This window comes from Diospyros lotus, chromosome 2 (genome assembly GCF_014633365.1).
Source record: "Diospyros lotus cultivar Yz01 chromosome 2, ASM1463336v1, whole genome shotgun sequence".
In the NCBI taxonomy this organism is placed as follows: Eukaryota; Viridiplantae; Streptophyta; class Magnoliopsida; order Ericales; family Ebenaceae; genus Diospyros; species Diospyros lotus.
In genome coordinates, this window is record NC_068339.1 from 14,577,620 (window position 1) to 14,598,964 (window position 21,345).

A 21,345-nucleotide genomic window follows, 5' to 3' on the forward strand; every position below is an offset into this window, starting at 1 on the left:
TGCCTTGTACGACTGCAAGTATATTCTTCTCGTGCAGTGCCGTCCATGCTAGTTGCAATAACTGGATTTCGATGGCGACAAGCAAAGGCAAGACAAGCACTTGCATCCACAAACCAAACAAAGAATCCAGCGCTTTCCTGCGCCCCCAATCATTCACCTTATTATTGCGCGGACAAGTAGAGCCACAACAGTCACACTACACGCATGAGGTGGCACAAACGATGAAACTAACAAACAGAAAAAAAAAAAAAAAACACATTTTTCATTACTTTAAGTAAAAATAAATATTTTACATTTAATTTATTTTAATTACTTCCTAGCTAATCAGGCAACCTCGTAATTTGTTGAGAACCAGAAGGGCAGAGTTGTAAGGCAGACGCAAGCAGTGAATAAAACTTTAAAAAGTCCAGCCTGGCCGGAAGTATTCCCTCTGCTTTACTCTCTCTCTCTCTCTCTTCTACGGGTAGACTGCTCTGCCTCCGAATTTCCATATCCGTGTCGGCGAAGTAGAGAGAGAATGGATTCGTCGGCGCCGGAAGCGAGCCGGAGGACGGCTCGGGCGTCGCTGGTAGAGTCAGTAAGGGATTGCACGCTGGCGGGGGTTCGGATTTCCAAGGAGGAGCTCCGGCGGAAGCTGACGATGCCTGAGTACCTGCGGCTCGCCGTGACCGATGCTATTGAATCAAAAGACATCGATGGTGCCGCCGACCGCCACCGCCTCTCAGCCGGCGAGTCCGCCGAGTCCCCGGAATTTCCCCTCGTCGTGTTCATCAATCGGAATAGCGGTGGCCGGCACGGGCCAAAGCTCAAAGCGAGGCTTCAGGATTTGATGGCCAAAGAGCAGGTCATTTATTCTCTTTCTAGATGTATATGTGCTTATCTTTGTATAGCTGGAGTGCAAAGGAACTTTATTGCTTTTAATCTCGTGAACGAAGATTCAATTATTATTATTATTATTTTTTTTATGTTACCTTATGTGGCTCGGCTTTGAAAATTCACATGCATTTGTTTTTTTTTTTTTTAAGTTTTTCAACCTCGCTTTGGAAATTAAGTTGCCTATGAAGAACAAGTAGCTTTGATGAATTGAGTCTCTCCAGTGCAATAAAATTGGGGATTGTGATGTCCTCATCTGATGCGGACTCTTCAAATTTCCACAATTTGAAAATTGAAGCTCAAATTTGGAACTCTATTACCGACGCAATCTTATTCTTGCAATATTGGTTCTAACTGACAGTTGCGCTCATGTCGCAGTCACAACTTATTGGAGGCTTTATCTTTCTTGCTTCCAAAACATTAATAACCCCAAATTGGGCTATGATTGAATTAGGCAGCTCTTCAGCTATTTTTGAAATTAGTTATAGTCCTACTCAGAACTTTATCAAAAGTGATGGCTGTAATCTGGTCTGTCTGGTAAGTGTAATTATGATGATGCTGGAGCTTGTGGTGCTCCTTGTGCTGATTAATGACAAATTCCATGGTAATGCAGAAAACTTCAACTCCTATTCTTAACTTTTCATGAGAATAGTTTCCCCATTACTCCTTGTGCTCTTTCCAAGTTCTGGAAGAAAAATTGAATTATTTGGTGCAATGGTACTGAAAGTTTAGGAATATGACATAGCAGACAGCTTCGGCGATTGGAATAGCCTTTGCATCAAGTACCATTCATCTTTGACATGCAAAAGTTGTAGTCTGCTCTTTGTTATAGGTGCTATTAAAATTTTTATATTCTTTCTATATCTTTGTGTTGTGTGTGTGCAGCAAGTAATAATATCCATGCCCAGATCAGCTTTCATTTGCTATTTTGTTGGGTATGGTTGCTAAAGTGGAATATTTGTTGAAGAGTTCTAGTTGTTGGAGTCAGGTCATTCATGCTATTTATTTGGATGGTTAGCAACTAAAAATACGGAGAATCTTTAATTTAAAGGACCTGACACTGAAGTTGAAAACCATAATTTTGTTTTGATGATTGGAAATTTCCATTATTACTATCCCACTATGACCGGTATCATGCCTTTTCTCTTTGGAGCTTTTGTGTTCCTCCTTTCATATTGGCATTCAGTAAACCCTTATACTTGGCTTACAGACTTTTTAATTCTATAAAGTTCTGTTTAAAATATAAAATAAAATTGATTTCTTTGATAAAAAGTAAAAATTTTGATTGAGATGTTCAAAAGATATTGCAAATCTACGAGACAACAGTGCATTTCTTCCAAAACGTGTCTAAAGAACCTGGTAGCTTATAAAATTGAATACCTGATAATTTAGGCTCTGTTTGTTTTGAAATAAAATGTTTTTGGTGTTTGGATAACATAAAATAAGTAAAATATTTTTAAGTAAAAGCATTTTACATCAAAATGTAAGAAATGATTGTAGAAAATGTTGATAATTCATTTTTGGTTTTTAGACCAAAACTAAACGCCATTTTCATGATGAGGAATCACACACTTACAAAATATTTTTAGATTTTATGATTTTTGGTTTTTGTAACATAAAATATATTTTTCTACATAAAATGTTTAGTAAAATATTTTACATAAAATATTTTTTAAGCATAACTATTTTCCGTTACAAAATAAATCTAAGAGGCAACAGTGCATTTCTTCCAAAATGTGTCTAAAGAACCTAGTAGCTTATCAAATTTAATACCTGATAATTTAGGCTCTGTTTGTTTTGAAATAAAATAGTTTTGGTGTTTGGATAACATAAAATAAATAAAATATTTTTAAGTAAAAGCATTTTACATCAAAATGTAAGAAATGATTGTAGAAAATTTTGGCAAATCATTTTAAGTTTTCAGACCAAAACTAAATGCCATTTTCATGATGAGGAATCACACACATATAGAATATTGTTAGAGTTTGTGGTTTTTTGGCTTTTGTAACGTAAAATATATTTTTCTACTTAAAATGTTTAGTAAAATATTTTACATAAAATATTTTTTGAGCTTAAACATTTTCCCTAACATTTTTGTAAAATATATAGTTTTGACATATATTTTACATACATATAGAAAAATGGCATTTGAGTACAATTTTTTTTTTTGTCTGGAATCTTTTTTAATTCGAGTCAAACCCCAGAAAATAAGACGAAAAATATATACATATTTTTATGAAAATTGGGTTTCAATGCAAAATGTTCTACATTAAAACAAGAGGAGCCTAAATGCCTAAAGTTTGCTTTGGCCTGTGAGTTGCTGCCACATGTCTAAACTCACCGGAGTGGTAAGTTGTCAGCTAAATAGAGGAAAAAGAGAAACAAAATATTCAAGTTAGCCTAAAGCTGACTAATTTAGGTGACCTTCAAGGTTTGATGAGGTCAAAACTTCAGAAATATGCCCTTAATCTGAATTTCAAGTTACTAGATTTGTTGAGAAGTTTTTAACTGTTTTTACAATATATGGATGACTTAATTTCTTCTAATCCTAGCTCTTTTTGACTGCCTAAAACTTTGATTTATTTGGGTGCTATTGAAAGGACTAGTATTTAATAACTGCTTGCAAAATTTAGGTAAAACAAATGATAACTTGAGAGGGAAATAGAGGATTTTAGATTGGACCAAGCATTAAATGGCAACTGGAGCCATATGGTGCTCCAAATGCACCTACTGGCTTAGAGGTGTTTTCTTGTTCATTATTTTTGTTTTTCGGTCTGCTGTTTGGATTATGGTATGGAGAAGACAATGATAGAGGGTTGTAGAGTTCTTCTTAACAAAAATTTTCTCTTAGTAAATGGCATGCCCTTTACAGCCAGAAGTTGAAAAATGTTGTTACAGAGATAAGTGTTACTTTTGTTGTCTGCATGTCTGCTCTTCTGGATGATTATGGGGTTCATCCATTGAAGGCTTGCTGACAATGATCACTAAAAGTTAGTTCTTTTTATATATGTTTTTTTCCTTCCTTCTTAAAATATGTTCGTTTAACTCAAAAATCTCTTTGTTCCAATAAAACACCATCCTCCATTTTCAATGACAAACTGTAAGTGTAATTCTGTGTTCCCTTTTTCTTTCTTTTTTTTGTTTTTCATGTTAGGTTTTTGACCTTCAATGTGTGGAGCCCGATCAATTTGTTGAGTATGGATTGAGATGCCTGGAGAAGTTGGCTCTTGGGGACTTGTGTGCAAAACAGACTCGTGAAAAGCTAAGGGTTGTGGTAGGCATACAGGCTAATGAACTGCTCTTTTGTTTTTGTAACAACTAGTTATATTGTATTATTTGAACTTCATTTTCTCCTTGTAACCAAAATAATCATCAATGAATCATGTATGCCCTCATTTTGCTTGACCAAAAAGATTGAAAACTTTTTAAATAGCAACCAATTTTTACATGCCAAATTGTGGGTTACTAGGTTTCTTTGACAGGTTGCAGGAGGTGATGGCACAGTGGGTTGGGTCTTGGGATGCCTTGGAGAGCTTCACGTGCAAAGACGGGAGCCAGTTCCTCCCACAGCAGTTATTCCACTTGGTACAGGAAATGACTTATCTAGGAGTTTTGGTTGGGTAAGCTTTGCAATCAATTGACCTCTGTGCTGTCTTGTCTGCCAGTGTTATTGACTTGTTTAATCTCCTCACTCTTAGGGTGGCTCTTTTCCTTTTAACTGGAAGTCAGCAATCAAAAACACTCTTGACAGAGCTGGTAGAGGCCAAGAGTGCCATCTAGATAGGCAAGTATTATTTTCTTTGATGCTGGTACTTGGATTTTTATTTGATAATTGATATCATCAGATTTTCTAGCTCCTTTTGATATGTATATACACTGAGAATGCTAGTAACACTCAGTTCTATCTAATTAGAAAATAATGTGTTGCTTGAAGATTGATTATTCAAGCCATTAGTTTCCATCAGGTTCATGTGCAATCTTTGCTGTCTTTTATATGGGCACAATTGTGTGTGTTGACATATATGTTTGACATGCCCATAGGGATGTCTGAGCTGGACAAGGACTTCCACAGGTTAATGCCAAAAGGGTGACATCTGTAGCTTGGATTAATGCCAAAATGGAATATATTAAAATTGATTAATTAATTGGTATCTGGATTAAATGATAAATAGTTATAGAACCAAGTAATACCATTCTGTTGAATTAGTGATGAAAAAACCGAAAAGGAAACTACTTCTTGGATCTGCAAGATGACAACATTATTCCAATTACTAATAAATTGACTATTCTTGAATTAGTCAGCTGAAACCTAGGACTTCTATTCAAAAATTTTATTGCATAAATCAGATATCTATCGACATATTACTGTATGAAAAGATAATAATCAATAGCTTCTTTTCTTTGCTTTGTTTAAAATGCTAATCTTTCAGCAGTAGGATTGTTTAGACGAGCTTAGCATGGTGGTATTAGGCTGAGAACCACGAATGCTCCTATGGAAGTATTGTGTTGTATCAGAAACCGTGTACTGTAGCACTTGTGGACATTTCCAAATACACATTGGATTCTAGTCTAAAGACATTCAATTATTATATATTTTCTTGTTGGAGTTATGACACTCCTCTGATGTGTGGGTGAGACCTGTGTGCATAATAAGAACATGTGCATCTATTATTTAAACAAATTAGACCTACATTTCTGAGTTTAAAAGAGTAAGATGTAAGTAAATAATTAAGTAAAGATAATGAGGATTTATTATTTATTAATCCTTTTTTTTTAAATAAGTGAGCTCAATTATATTAATGAAAGCAAAGAAGATGTACATCAATGACTCGGAACAAGATAGTTCCAAACAAAACACCCCCCCCCCCCCCCCTAACAGAAGCCATAGGGGGAAACGACAACCCAAAACTAACATTATAGCCAACAAGCCTAGAAAAGGGAGAAGAACTTAGCGGCCAAGAGCAGAGCCTAACATGATGACCTGATCCACCAAGTAAGGGGAAGATGGTTCCACAACCCTCACCCATGCTACTAACCTAGCAAGCACCAAATTAAAGATATCAACTGCACCTGACCCTCGATCTTTGAAAATTAACCTATTCCGCTCCAGCCACATTGTCCATAGCGCTAAATAAAAGAGAGACTTTCATACCTTCCTTTGACCTTTACCCCGAGCAAAGAAATCCCACTGCTCAAATAAACCCCCAAGTGATCTCGGACAAACCCACTCATAGCCCCACCAACTAAAGATTTGCCGCCACAAGCACAAGATAGCCTCACAATGGACAAAGAGGTTGTCCACAGACTCCGGGGCAGAGCCACAGAAGACGCAAAGCAGATCATCCCCCTGCAGAATTCCTTTCCTACCCAGATTGTCCTTTGTGTTAATTTTACCCCATATGACCAGCCACACAAATAACTCCACTTTAATTCGAGTGTTTTGAAGGTCAAAATTTTCAATTTGTTTTTGAACTTTTTTCAATTTTCAATTTTACCCCATAGGAACTTTTTTTCTTCTAATATGATAAACCACTACTGTATCTGTTTTAAGTAATAGTTATTTTCATGTGCACATTTGAAACACGTGTATCTAATGATGTGTCCCTATATTAAACTGCTAGTGGTATCAAATTCAAAGAAAGGGTTTGGGCGGACAAAGTGATCCCCCACCTCTTGGTCTATGAAGCCCTATCTTGTTGGTTCAAGTTGCCTTGTGCAAGCAAGAACTGATTGTGAAGTTTTTACACATTATAGAGTTCTTCTTATATTTTTATTTCTTACATTTCAAGATAGAGTGTACTGCAACAGAGCAGGTATGTCCAGGGTAATACACAGTCTCATTATACTCAGGATACATTGTGTACCTGAAATATTATAAGTTACAGCTTCCTTTTATCCTCTAACTGTATGGTTTGGCATATCAGAATTGAGCCTCAAGTGGTCAAGCCTGAAATGTGAGTAGAATATGCATACTGGCTTCTAGATGGATGTAGTGTAGGATGCTTGATTGTCAATTTTGTTGATGCCTGATTGCATGTGGCTGCTCATGGTGGCCCATATATTGATTTCAAGAATTTTGGAATGGATTTGATGTTTTATTGTATTTTTGATGGCTGACTGAGGCTTATCTTTCCATTCTTTCTTGAAAAATCATTCTTATGTTCTTTTGACTCTGCAGAGCAAACATCTACATAGACATTATATTATATATATGTGTAATTGCACTGGATTCTGTACTTTTTTATAGCCTCTAAGTTTCTGGTGTAAGATCTTCATATACGTGGCAATTCTATGAAAAGTATCTTTGTTTTCTGCAGCTGGAATATTTCGATATCGATGCCTGCTAAGGAAATTGTGCATCGACCTCATTGTCTGAAACCTGTGAAAGAGTGTTACCTTGATCAGGTAGTGATTTTAGCTATTTTAAATGTGTTTTGTTTATCATTCTGCTTTTGCCAGACTATTTTTGTATTAAGTATCATTGGAAACATGAGAATCAAAAGAATGAAAGACTCTCTTGGTGGTTTAGTTCTAGTTGAGATCGTTTTTCCATACCTGTGAATGCTTTTTCCTGGGCATTGTTCTTTTATTGACTCATAGCTCTGCTTTATTTACTTCATCTGATATGTCAATATCATCCTGAAAAATCAGCTAAATTTCTTCCTTTTCTTAATAATTTTCCTTTCTTATGCTCTTGCTTCCCCAACTCGAACAGGTGACCTTTTGGTCACAAAGGAGCAACCCTACCATTGCTCTATATGAAACTACCACAGAATGTTGCATTGAGAATGTTAACAATCAATCACTAATAAATTTTTTAAACAACAATACAGCCAAACAGAGATGTATTCTGATTTCTTACACAAATTTGAGAAAGCATGGAGGTTCCTTGATAGAAAGTTGTCTACTATAGAGTTCAACTCAGTCCCTGACTTTGTGCTGTAGCTATAAACTTTAATTGGTAATAGGGCGGTGGGTGAGTGTAATAGAAGTATGTCATTCTTTGCTTGGATTAAGTTATGATGTAGCCTTCATGTTCCTTTTGCAATGCCACTAAAACATTTTAGGTTTTTGTAGTTGGACTTGCTAGACAAACACAAATAGTGAGTTTTTCCATCTAGGATCTGGGAAGAGACCAACCAATCCTCTCTTCTTCCCTTTTAAAATGAAGTCTTTTACAGTACACAGCACAACAATCACAAGCCTTAGTCCTACTTGGTGGGGCTTTGGAAATATGACAATTGAAAATGTCATAATATTTTGAATAATAAATAAATCTGGAAGATCTTAAGAGAGGTGACATTAAATTGTTTATTTGTCCAAATAATAATGTTCTTGTAATTTTTTTTTGTGCACATTAAAATTTTTAGTCATACCTCCACTTTTTTTTTTTATTCAAACTCAAGTGTATAATATTTATTTTGAGACAGAGGGAGGGCATGGATTGATCCGCTAGTTTTTGTTGGATTGACTAGGAAGGATTGAGTCTCTATCTGAAACTCATTCAAGTTCATTTTGGAAATGTGAATTCGTATAATGCACTATGTGGAAAGCTAAAGTGTCCTTTCACTTGTGAGATTGCCTTGCTTATAGGAGAAAAAAAAGTACTTATCTTTGGGTTCTGTTCTTTTCATCATTATTGCTCCTATTATATTCTAATATTTTCTGTTCGATTATTTTTTTTTCTTTGGGCTCTGGGTAAATTACCCCTAGACTCCTTGTGGTTTGGTCCATTTGCATGGAGACCTCTTGTGGTTTAAAAATGTATTTAGAGACACCTATGGTTTGCTTATTTTTTTCTCGGGCACCCTCTTTGTTACAAATGATATTAATTAGTTAATTAAATCCTAATTAAGATACATAAAGTTGACATTAAGTAAAATAAAAATTCAATAATAAAATAAATCCATCCTCTATTGGAACCCATCATCGGCAAAGCAATGCCACTCATTGTTTCTAGTGGTTGGGTTCTAAAGACACTATAATAGAAATGTTGGGTTTTGAACCCATTTTGGATGAGGTTATGATGGTAGCCACTGTGTTGTGGTGGTCACTAACGATATTGAGAGAAGTAGAGAGGGGAGAGAGAGCGATCTACAACATGAAAGAAGGCCGAAGCGATGCTGGCTAAACATATAGGCAAAGAGAGAGTTCCAGAGAGAGAGATAACAAAGGAAGGGGGGATAGAGGTGGTTGGGTCACGGTGAGAGATCAGAGAAGGGGAGAAGAGATCAGAAGGAAGGAAGATAAGGAGAGTTGGAGAGGGTTGAGAGATAGAGGGACCAACATTGCCTTCGTCATAGTTGCTATATACCATTGTGGCATCACCTCTACCATGGTCCTCCCTCAGCTTTGTTATCTATCTCTGTCTCTCCATTTGATTGACACCTCTTTGACCTTTTTCAATGTTACAAATCTCTCTCGTACTCATTCTCTACGTCTCTCAATACTGTCAACGACCATTGTGACACAATGATTGCCATCACAACCTCATCTATAATGGGTTTAGAACTTGTTTTTAGGGATGCCCATTGCTAGAAGTGCCATTGCCAGCTAGAATCGATCGCCAAGGATGGGTTCTATAGTTGGCAATGGTTATTTTCTTTTGAATTTTTATTTTTTATTTTGGTTAAATTTCACTTAATTTATCTTAATTAGGATTTAGTTAACTTAATTAGGTTTAATTTGTTTGTAACAAAGGGTGTGTCCAAACAGAAAGGACCTCCGGACATTTTTGAACTATAGGGGGTTTTTGTGCAAATGACTCAAACTACAGGCATTTTGGAGGCAACTTACCGTTAGGTTATACCTTGAATAATTTAGAACTCTTTCTGTTGTTCAAAAATTAAGGACTTTCTATGAAGCTACTATGGTGCAGTTATTTTCATATGAAGGAATACTTTGTTCAACATTGTACATCAATTATTTGTTGTCATGCATGGAACTGACTGCAAGAAATCATGATTGCTTCCCCAGGATTCTACTAACATATAATTTGTTCAATTTCAATTCCTATTCATACTTATGCTAGTGTGATGGTGTTATCAAAAGGTAGTCTGGTAAAAGTTGAAATAAAGAATGCATGTGGCAGATCATATATTTAAGTTCCTTATCATCTTAATTTGAAGTTGTTCGAAATCTAGATACAAAATTAACTTGCTTTTACTTTCTCTACTTTGCAGGGACTAGAAATAGGAGTTTTGCCTGAGAAAGTGTCTTACTATAAAGGAGTGTTTTATAATTATTTCAGCATAGGTATGCCATTTTGGCCTGGGCAAATATATATAATTCATGTTTTGCCTTCATTGATCTTTTTTATTTTTTTTTCAAAATTTTTCCCAGTTGGGGCATTGCATAAAGGACTTGTCCCCTTTTAACTTTCCAGTTTGATTCATTATTAGAGTTTAAACCTTGAGCATTGACAGGTGGAGTATTAAAATCTCAACAAAGTCGACCAAAATAGGGCTTATTCTAGCCAAAACAATATCTAATGCATGGGGTTTGGATTTAATGTTTCTCTACTTAGCATTGTCATTAGTTTTAAGGCATTGGTCTCTTTGTTTTATAATATTCTTATTTACAGAAAAAAAAATACTTATCATTGTCATTAACTCATACTTTGTGCTCTGTAAAAGCTGTTCATATGAAATTAATTTTGAGTTATGGTAGAATTACTTGTTTCTCTTGAGGATGTGTTCCCATTTTGATAGTATCATATCAGTTGTAATGAAGTACTTGTAGCTTATTGCATTGACCCAGCAAAAGCTTTATACAGGTCTGAATGGTTTGCTAACTTAATCTTCTTCCATCATGCAAGATGGTACTCTTAAAAATGCCATAAAAGAGATGGAGAGAAAGTTAAATTAATGGATATCTTTGTTAGATTTTTTAGAATATTATGCAGTCTCCTGTTCACTTGCTATGATATCCATGCTCGATATTTTGTTCAGTCTCGTGTGTTCTACTTCCTGGATGCAGGAATGGATGCACAAGTTGCGTATGGCTTTCACAATTTACGTGAAAAAAAGCCTCACCTTGCAAAGGGTCCCGTCTCAAACAAGGTCTGACTATATATCTTTCTCTTCTTGGTTAAATTTACTACTAATAAGCCTATATATTTGGAGTTTGAACTTACCAGACTTCCTTGATTTCAGTTGCTCAAACCGTATTGCTTGAGCAATAAAGACCATACAAAGAATATGCATCAGAAAAAAGCCCATTGAAGAAAAAAAATAAAGAGATAATCATTAAGCCCTGTGGAGGATGTGAATGTACCAAAAAGGATAAAAAAATAAAAAAAAAAATAGTTTACACTTTTATTGAGCAAATAACAGACTTTATTTTACTTATTTTCTCTGGGAGTGGGGGTTCAGGGGATACCAACAGGAGGGTGTTTTACACCTTTGCTATGCATGGCCCTTGAAATTCATGGGATCCATACAATAAGGGCACCTGTTACCTAATTTCGTTACCATTGTTATTTTTAACAGTTCTCATTACCCTGGAATTTTCCTCTGCTGTTATTATGCGGTACCTATTTTGTTAAAGAAGTGAAAGCACCTCTCAATCCCAAATACTTTTTGAAATTTAACCATCTATATAATCTTTTTGGTTAACATCACCTTGACATGCCTGAATTTAGGAAGGAAAAAAAATGAAATTCTCTGTAGTGTTTTTATGCCCTTCGAATTGACAAGCCACTTTGGCTTGCCATTTTATCTTTCATGAATCTGAAGTCAGAAACAATGTGTTACAGCTTGAAATCACAAAAATTGTCATATTGGCTTTATTGTTATAAGTATCAATAAATTAGAATTGTGTATCTAAATTGTTTTGTTTTGTTTTTTCTTGGAAATGATTTGTCTATAGATGAGAAAGTTATGGTGGATGTGCAGCTGTTGCACTCCCATTGTCATGAACTAATATTGGCCCTGAACCCCAAGCTGAGTCTTTGGAAACATGAAGCCTAAATCCATTCAAGCACAGTTAAACCCAATTCAATTGAAAGATCAGTCATAGCATAACCTCAATGTTCAACAAACTGATATTTACAGACCCTTGAGCAAAAAGAAAAAAAAAAAATTACAAATCAGAATTGCCATAATAGAACTCAAACTGGAGTCAATTGGCCCTACTGGTCTGTTGGACTCCAGCCTTCTGAGGCCCGATCTTGTGACCTTGCTGTGAGAGATCCTGGAGGAACTCCTTTACCTTGCCCATTGGTGTTCATATTTTACCTGTTAGCCTATAGCAGTCCCAGTTAAATTCTCAATTTGCTCAAGCACCTAGACTTGTGTGAAATGGCCATATTTATTTCATAGGCCCCATTAGTCATTAGGCTTCCTATACCATTTATTAGCGAGATTATATGCAGTTTCCTTGAAATTTTAAACCACAGTGAACTAACATTCAACAGCTAGGATCAACCTGTCAACAGCTTTCACAGGACTGTTGGCAGTTACACAATGTTTGGTCAACAGTTGTTTGACCCACTCTCATTTCCTTCTTCACTTCACCGGTTAACCACTCTTTCAACTGCCTTTAGAGCCATTTGACACTTTCTCTGAGTTTCACCGCAGACTGTTGAAAATCCTTTAAGACTGTCAACCAGCCGTCCAAAACTGTCAAGAGTTGACCCTTTATTTTGATAGTTTGGTACATATTTCAACATTCTTGCTTCTAATTGTTGATTGGGTCTCCAATCTTTCTAAATTCACCTTTCCCTTTCGACAATTAGCTTCAAGCTTTCGACATTTATGCTCATTTTGACGGTTCCTGCTCCTCATTCAGCAGTTTATGCTTATATCTTTCACACAGCTGCAATTTCCACCATTTCTTGTCAACTATTTACCAGTGTGTCCCTTCCCTAGCCTTATATATCATTCTCTGACCAAATTATTTTTGGCTTTACAATCTCTCGGACATCTCAAAAGCATGCGCCTTACATGGTATCCCTTGTCAGTTCTATGTGCTGAGTTTGACTCTAAGCATCTTGCTGATCGCCTGAATTAGGTTAGGTGGAATGGTGACTGGTGAGCTTACAGCAATAGGCAATTATTCTGGATGTATAAATAACATATATTACAGAATACTTGGAACTCATATGTTGTTGTTATTGGCTAGGATTTCAATATCCACAGAAGTATTGCTTATTCTGTTCCAGGCTGGACTAGTTGCTTTGTTCTGTATTGGATATTTGCTAATTTGGATTTGCCCTTCTTCTTTTCTGGAAATGATTTAAACTTACCTGCTCCATCTTGGTTGGATATGAATCATGGCAATTAGGGCATATTTTTTTTTTTTCAACAATAACATTTTGTTGATATGTTAAATGTATTTGATATAGAAATATTTCACTTTTGGGATGCATATATTTAAGTTTCTAAAACCTTCTACTTCCACAGTTGATCTACTCTGGCTACACTTGCGCACAGGGATGGTTCTTTGCACCATGCATGAGTGATCCAAAGTTAAGGTTAGAACACTCCAATAGAATGAGTTTGTAATATTGCTTATATCAATTATGCAAAATTTGTTGTCATTAATGCATCTGTAATTGTCAACTTTTATTGATTTGAAATTGTTTTCTTATTTTGGTTTTTTCTTTGTCAACTGGTACACTTACAGATGGGAAGATTGAATAGTAAATTTTTGCCTGCCCTTTCAACGTATGTGGTCTGAGTGTGAAGTTTTTGTATAAAGTTATTTATTTATTGTTTATAGTCTCAGTTATGAACCACATGTATCAGTTTTTTTTTTCCCCATTTTTCTTTCTTCCATTTGAAAGTTACATATTGTAAATCAAAGTTTTGATCAGACAACTCATCACTTTAAGCTACTATTACAAAGATTTGGATGGAATCAAGACATGCCAATTCTCAAATGCAAAGTTTAGAATCCATTATTTTTAAAAAAGATAACTGGTTGATATTGGTAATGAAGATGATAAAATGTGATAAACATTTTTCTTTTGCTTTATCCAAAAATTCACTTGGGGAAATCTCTAGACATGTTACTTACCTCAAGGTGCATAGTACTTAAATTTCATTCCTTATAATTATATTCTACTTTGAAAAAATATGTAAATTTCCTTATCAATTGCTCTTTATATCCATTTGGTATCAACCTAAAACCTCTTGAGTTGAAGCTGCTCTTTTGCAATCTATGTAACATAGTCATACATATATATATATATTTACTGGAGTGTATCATATTCATTTTAGTCAAGGGGTTTCTACTTTTTTCTTAGTCAAATTATTCTACTTTGCTCTTATGATATTTAGGCAAAGTCTAGATATCACTTGTGCTATTTGGTCTCATTAGTGTGTGTATATATATATGTACTTTCTGTTGTTTATTTAATTGTTACCGTTACTAGAATTTGAAGATAAAGTTGATAATATAAGTATTCTTACAGAAACTTCAGGTTCACTATATTGCTCTGCATTTAAAAATGTTAGTTACTCTAGGAAGTCTTTTTCAAGTTGAGGCGCTAGGAATGTTGCACTATGTACATAAAGAACTACAACTTTTAACAAAACATATATGTTGAGGTGCTAGGAAATTTTTTTCCAGTTGAGGGGCTAGGAATGTTGCACATGATCTTTTGGTGAGAACTGGTTAAAAATATGTTTCAGGTCCTCAAAAATGAGCTCTTATCTTTGCACCAAGTGCTGGACAAAACATGCTTATCTCCTTCTACTTATTATTTCATATTTATAGGATTTCAGATTCAAAGAGATTAAACTGCAAGTCCATGGATGTTGCTCCACCGGGCAGGGTCAAAAACACTTCATTTAGTCATGCTCTTCCATAATCCGTTATGGACAATTTTATCCAGCAATAAGCAATAATATCTCCTCCTTACATATACTGTGCTTGCACGCTATATATATATTTGGCAGGATAGTAAAATGGCAAGTTGGCAACTTCACAGTTAGTACAAGGATGATTATTTTTGAGATGATATAATTTTTTTTTTAGATATATGAAACTCATCTCTCTTTGTTGGACACTTTTCAAATAAACTGTATGAACATGTTCAACATGAAGATGCATTATAAAGCCCCAGTAATGCTCAAATGTGCAAGATTGTTCATGTCATTCTGGTAACAGAAATGGTTATACAGTTTTATCTGATTATTCCTTTCTTTCCTCTTTCTCTAATACATGTACCAGTTCCATATTAGTAATGTTTGATTACATAAGGTCAAGTAGGCAAATATGGCAATGACTCTCTCTCTGGATTTGGAAGGGTCCATATTCATCTGCTGAAATACTATTGCCAAATATATGTCTGTCTTTGTCCACAAAATTATAGCTTTTCTGTTCTAGCATGGTAAAACTATATATAACTATTTCAGTTTCCTTTCCTGTCTGGAACTTATACTTGCATAAACATTTGTACAATAGGTATCCTCCTCATTGTTCACATGATTTCTCAACAATTTATAATTGCAGGGGACTTAATAACATTTTGAAGATGTTCATTAAGAAGACCAATTGCTCCAACTGGGAAGAAGTTTCAATTCCTCCAAGGTTCAATTTGATAGTTCTATCATTTGTTGCTTTACATTTACTGCAATAGTAAAGATCATACTATACTGAATATTCTTGTTAATATAATTGTAGAATATATTTTTGTTCATGTGTAAGACCTAAAAATCTAATTTTTTTTCTGTAACTAAAAAAATTCCCCCATGGTTTAAAAATGTCTTTTGAGGTTTTTGTGGTTTATCTTTTTTCTTTTTGACAACACCCCCCCCCCCCCATGACAAACGGCATTAATTAAAGCTAAATTAAGTTAAATTTAACATTAATTAGAGTTAAAGTAAGATAAATTCAGTTAAATTTAACAAAATAATATATACAAATTTTAAAAATAAAAAACAACCCATGCTGGAATCCATTGGTGATGGATTTCGACAACAATGGGTTCCAATTGCCAGGACCCTTGGGTTCTGGAGAGAGAGAGAGTCCGTTGGCAAAGAACTCCACCCCTTGTTGCTATTGCTTGAGCCTAGTGCTGTTCTTACTTAGGGTTGCAATCGAATCGAGCTGAGCCGAGCTTCATCGAGCTCAGCCTCGGCTTGCGAGCTAGTTTCTAAACTTGAGCCTCAAAGCTTGGCTCAAGCTTAGGCTTGCTAGCAGGCTCAGGCTTGCCAAAATCTATTATTTTGCTTAAACCTAATTTGTTATTTTTCTTTATTATATATACATATATTATATTATGTTAAATGATTAAATTAATATATATAATAATTTTATTCATATTCAAATTAATTATATTATTATAATAATTTAATGTTTGATAACTTTATGTTAAATAATATATTTATAAAATTATAAATAAATATATTAATATATTTATAAATGAACTTGTTCACAAGCTATTCACGAACTTCTAATCGAGCATATTTACGAGTCTCTAATCGAGGTTATTAGTATTCACGAGCGTCTAATCGAATATGTTAGTGAGTTTTAACGAGTCGAGTTTTACTGAGTTCAAACTCGACTTGTTTACAAATCGAGATTCAAAATTAGGCTCAAATTTGGCTTGTTTTCCTTAATGAATGAACCTCCAATGAGTTTTTTGTTGAGACGAACACTGAGCGGCTCACCACTCAGCTCAATTGCAACCCTATTGCTGCTGCCTGAGCCTAGTACTGTCGCTGCCATAGCTGGAGGCCCTTTTTGCTAATTGCCACTGAAATCTGATTGCACTGTCCCCCAGCTCTTCTTGGCTGCTGCTCTGTAACAGGACGATCTATTCTTCACCATTGCCCCTCCCTGCTTTGGCGGACGTCACCAGACAGAAAGGACCCAGCTGCCATCAGCAAACACCAGATTCATTAAGTTTGAAGAAACCTGCAATTGCCCTTATATTGTTGCAGCACCAGATCATCATCCTACTACTGTTGGCTATGATTGAAGACCCACATCAAATCAGTTCAATCTGCTCTGCTCCAGATCTGCCATTGCTAGCTGGGCTTTGCTGGGTTCTTCTTCTCCTCTCTGGGATCCTGTGTCTGGAACTCATCGGCGATGGGTTCTGGCATTGGTCTGTTGTTTCTAATTTTTATTTGTTATGTTGTTAAATTTAACTTAATTTGAGCTCTAATTAATGGTAAATTTAACTCAATTTAACTGTAAGGAATGTTGCTTGTAATGAAAAGGGTGCCTGAGAAAAAAGATAAAATACAAGGGGATCTTCGTGCAAATTGGCCCAAACCATAGGGGGTCTAGGGGCAGTTTACGTAGTAATTTTTATCCAAATCTTGATGCCTTTTCCCTGAACTATGTAATTTCCATATATCTTCTTACTAGTACTTTCTTATCCAGTGTCAGGTCAATAGTTGCTTTAAATCTTAATAACTATGCAAGTGGAAGAAATCCATGGGGTAAGCTGAAGCCAGACTATTTGGAAAAGGTATCATTTCCTGTCCACCCAAAATGACATAGTTTTCTGCATAAGAAAGTTGCATTGTGTTTTTTTACAGTGGGCCTTATGAATGTCAATGAGAAGTACTTGTAACTGTGCACGCATACATAAATAGAGCCATATCAGATTCTTCATATGGGGAATGCAACACGTTCATGGTCAAATCTTTTGAAATCTCAAAAAACTTTTGAAAGATGAAGCTGACTTTTCTGTTTATTTTTTATTTATGGTTTGTGAAGTGATTTTTCTGTCATATTTTTAATGCTTCTCTATTGTTGCACCTACCTGCCATGAAATAAAGTAGTACATAAATTAGAATTAAGAGTGCCAAGTAATTTAGAATTTGTTATTGATCAATGAGAAGACTAACCAGTTGCAAAGGAATGAGATACTACCAAAAGGTAATGGTGATTGGAAAATGTAATCAATCTCAGCAAGCTTGTTTAGTAGTTCAATTATGAGTTCTTTTGGAGGAACACCTTTCTGTAAGATGGATTTTTCTGCTTGGTAGGATTTGGTGCTGCAGTTTTACATCAAATGCTTGCTCTTATATTTGGAGTTTAATATTGAATTCATCTGATAGTATTCGTAGTTACTGTTAATATATTTCTCAAAAATAAGCAATTTGAATAGAATATTGCCAAATGAACTTCATTGCGCTAGGTGGGTGAAGAATTGATTTCTAGGTTATTACAAGCTTTTAACATCCTCCCCCCCCACCCCCAAACCCAACATTGGTTTCTAGAAGCTGTAAGTTTGGCAAGGGTAATAGCTTTCTTGAAGTTCCATCTTCCTGACTTCATTTTTTTGTTAAATCATTTTGGGCCTTGTAACTTGCAATTGTAGTTCTGTCTACATTGTTTTATGTGGTTATGATACTTCCAATATTCTGTGGTTACTCCTAACTCTTCTCATTTGGTTTTTCACATTTGTTTCCTCATTTTTCAGAGAGGCTTTCGTCAGGCTCGTGTTGATGATGGTCTTCTAGAAATATTTGGCCTAAAACAAGGATGGCATGCTTCCTTTGTTATGGCTGATCTTATCTCTGCAAAACACATTGCCCAGGTATTGCACTGAAATTCTCTTACTTTCAATGAGGCATGTTATGCTCATACCTAAGGTTGCTGTAAGTCTGTAACAATGTTAAGCTGACAACAGTTATACCATGTGTTATATTATTATGTTTCTTTGCTGGGATGCAACTTGTTATGTAAGTTTATAAGAAAGGAATAATGCATGATGGTGCAATCTCATTGATAACTTGCTTTATTAACCACAGTAATAGTCCCTGCTGCAGTGTGATGGTTTTGTAACTAGTAATGTCTTAGGGTTTTCAGGAACCTGAACTAATTTTCAAGCTTTAGAAAATGGAAAAAAGTTATGTGATTCTTGTCAACATATGGTGTCTAAAATGTGATAACTATTTGTTTATGGTTAAACCTGAACTAGTTGTTTTGTTGTCCGAGTTCCTGTTAAATATGTGAGTGTATATGCAATAAACTTAAAACTACTAAGAGAGGATGGAAATATGTTATGTATATTAAAAACAGAATATTTATCAAATTGATTGTTCTTTTAACCAGCTTAAGTGAAAGTTTTGGTATCTAAAATTACATTACATGACTATAGAACTAAATGTTAGGGATGGGAATGGGTACCCTACCCTGTGGGTACCTGCCAAAACCCTCCCCTGATGGGGGAGAGTTTGGGTATAAAAAAATACACATGGGGAAGGTATCGGTTGGGTGGCGGGACCTACCCATATCCTATCCTGATATTGTTATATATGTGTGTATATATTAATTATCTAATTAGACAAACCAAAGTGGTATTTGTTTTTTATTACTTAAATGTACTGAAACAATCTAAAATATTGCAATTGTTTTTTAGATTTGGGTACTCATTATCCTACGGGTATGGGGATAGGAGGTTCAACAAAATGCCTTAAGTATTGGTACAGGACAAGGACAAGAATAGAGATACGAGCACCGGGATGGGCAAAGGGGTCCCCTACCATACCCTCCCATTGCCATCCCTGCTAAATGTAGAGCAAAAATGGTAAACAACAAAAAATTTAGACATGTCAGCAAGTGCATTTATATAAATTTTGTACCTTTATAACATGAATTTGATAATGACAATGTCTAAATAATTTAAATAGTAATGTATACATACAAATATTTAATTGCTGTGGAGTTTAATGGAGAAAATGAATAAAATAAATTAATAGTAATAAATAGATTCTATACATTGTGCCTGCCCCAAGTTCTTAAAAGTGCTCAAATAAAGTCTCAGCCAAATCTTTGTGATAATGCACGAGCTAATGAACACCGTGTGCTTTATAATGCTGCTCACAAGAAAAGATGAACGTAAATTGTTTCAAATCAGTTAGATATGCAATCGGAAGCAACTGGCCTCAATATCAAGAAACACAACTGCTTCGGATCCCAAGATCCATATTTGGCCTAGAAATTTCAGGCCCCAACTTGGCTAGACGAAGTTTTCCATGGGTGGGAGAAGTAGTGGTACCACCAAGGCCAAAAATGAGAGAACCTGAAACTTAGATCACGTGGCTCTTTCTCTGCAGAGAGAGGACTGGAAGTCTGGAACAGACATAGATATACAAATTTTGGCCTTGGGCTGTCACTATAAACTTTAACCTGAAGCTTTATATTACTTCTCTTTCTCTATGACAGTCAAATTTCAGGAATTTTATGGACATTTTGTAGGCTGCAATGATCCGATTCGAGTTTAGAGGTGGAGAGCGGAAAGAAGCTTATTTGCAAATGGATGGGGAGCCATGGAAACAGCCAATCGTTGAGGATTACTCCGCATTTGTGGAAATAAAGGGAGTGCCATTTCGGTCAGTTATGATCAATGGGACAGTTTCCAGTTAAGCCCTCTGTCCTGGGAATTCACTTTTTATTTATAAGTCTGTAAATCTTATTCATTTTCTGACTGGCTTATAGTTTAACTCAATATGATATCAGTTATGGAGGGAGAACTTTAAAGTCTGACTAGTTATTAGTGAATCCATTGTGAACAACTTGCTAATTAGCTAGTCATTTAGGAATTTGATTTAGGCGTTGACGACTCATTGGTGGTGCCTCTTCCTCTGTAATCCTTGTGAGAGAAGATTGTGAGTTGATTGAGAGGGGTCTAATAAGCCTGTAGTTGGTACTTGTGATTATGCCACATGGTGATTGCCTTGTTGAAATTTGGAACTGCAGCAGTTATGTATAAATGTTACTCTTCGGTTGTCTGATTGTGCCAAAATTGTGGCCATCTCAACTCCTCTCTCTCTCCAAAAAAAAATGTATCATAGGAAAATGTGGGACTGGAATGTGATTTATCCTGTGGTTGCATTGGTTGAACTTGTAACTACGAAAATTACCAAAAGTTCAGTATTTCCCAAATACTCGACAAATGGTAGGAAAATATTTGAACCGATGATTCTAGATGTTGGGTGTCAGACTTGAGGCCACTAGCATGAACTTGGTCATGGAAAAGAAGACCACTCAACCAGTTGCCACTTTTTAATGGTAATGGACCACTTTCACTTATCATGTGTAGTCTTAGATACAACAGAAGTCTCTTTTCACAATATATGAATAGAAACTCAAGAAGTTAACTAAAGATTCTTAGTAGAATGATATGACCATTTTGAATTTTTTTATTTTGAAATAAATAATCAATTAAATTAATTTTTAATTTTCTTATTAGTCTTCAATGGTAGTTGTAAAGTGGTTTCTTTTAGATGGCAAGAACTTATATATTAGATTGTTGGTAGAAATTTTATTTGTTAATAAAAAATATGTGAGTTTCGTCACCTTATATGTTCAGGTGACAAGCTCTTATTATTTCATTGACTAAGTTTTTTTAAACTAGCTTGTCATATCAATAATTTATAATTAAATAAAACAGAGAAGATATACACACACACACACACGTAAATGGTTGTATGAGTAATATGGGGGAGGATATATAGACAAGGACACTTATCCACCAGCATAGTGTTGAGTGGAAGAGCT

General features: G+C 35.3%; 1 protein-coding gene across 3 annotated transcripts; it reads left to right on the forward strand.

Moving 5' to 3' along the window:
* The first annotated feature begins 418 nt into the window (after positions 1-418).
* LOC127794496 (diacylglycerol kinase 7-like) lies at positions 419-20,590 on the forward strand. 3 transcript variants are annotated; one of them, XM_052325645.1, is made up of 13 exons: positions 421-844; positions 4,028-4,147; positions 4,356-4,493; positions 4,572-4,657; positions 7,191-7,278; positions 10,056-10,128; positions 10,852-10,934; positions 13,278-13,348; positions 15,334-15,411; positions 16,607-16,933; positions 17,215-17,302; positions 18,263-18,379; positions 20,044-20,590. In XM_052325645.1, exons 1-13 carry the CDS (start codon positions 518-520, stop codon positions 20,209-20,211), a joined length of 1,764 nt encoding a protein of 587 aa, XP_052181605.1. In that variant the 5' UTR covers positions 421-517; the 3' UTR covers positions 20,212-20,590. The 3 variants fall into 3 exon arrangements, with proteins under 3 accessions (XP_052181606.1, XP_052181605.1, XP_052181607.1); XM_052325646.1 differs by lacking the exon at positions 4,028-4,147 and having other exon boundaries at positions 419-844; XM_052325647.1 differs by lacking the exon at positions 16,607-16,933 and having other exon boundaries at positions 424-844.
* The last annotated feature ends 755 nt before the right edge of the window (positions 20,591-21,345 follow it).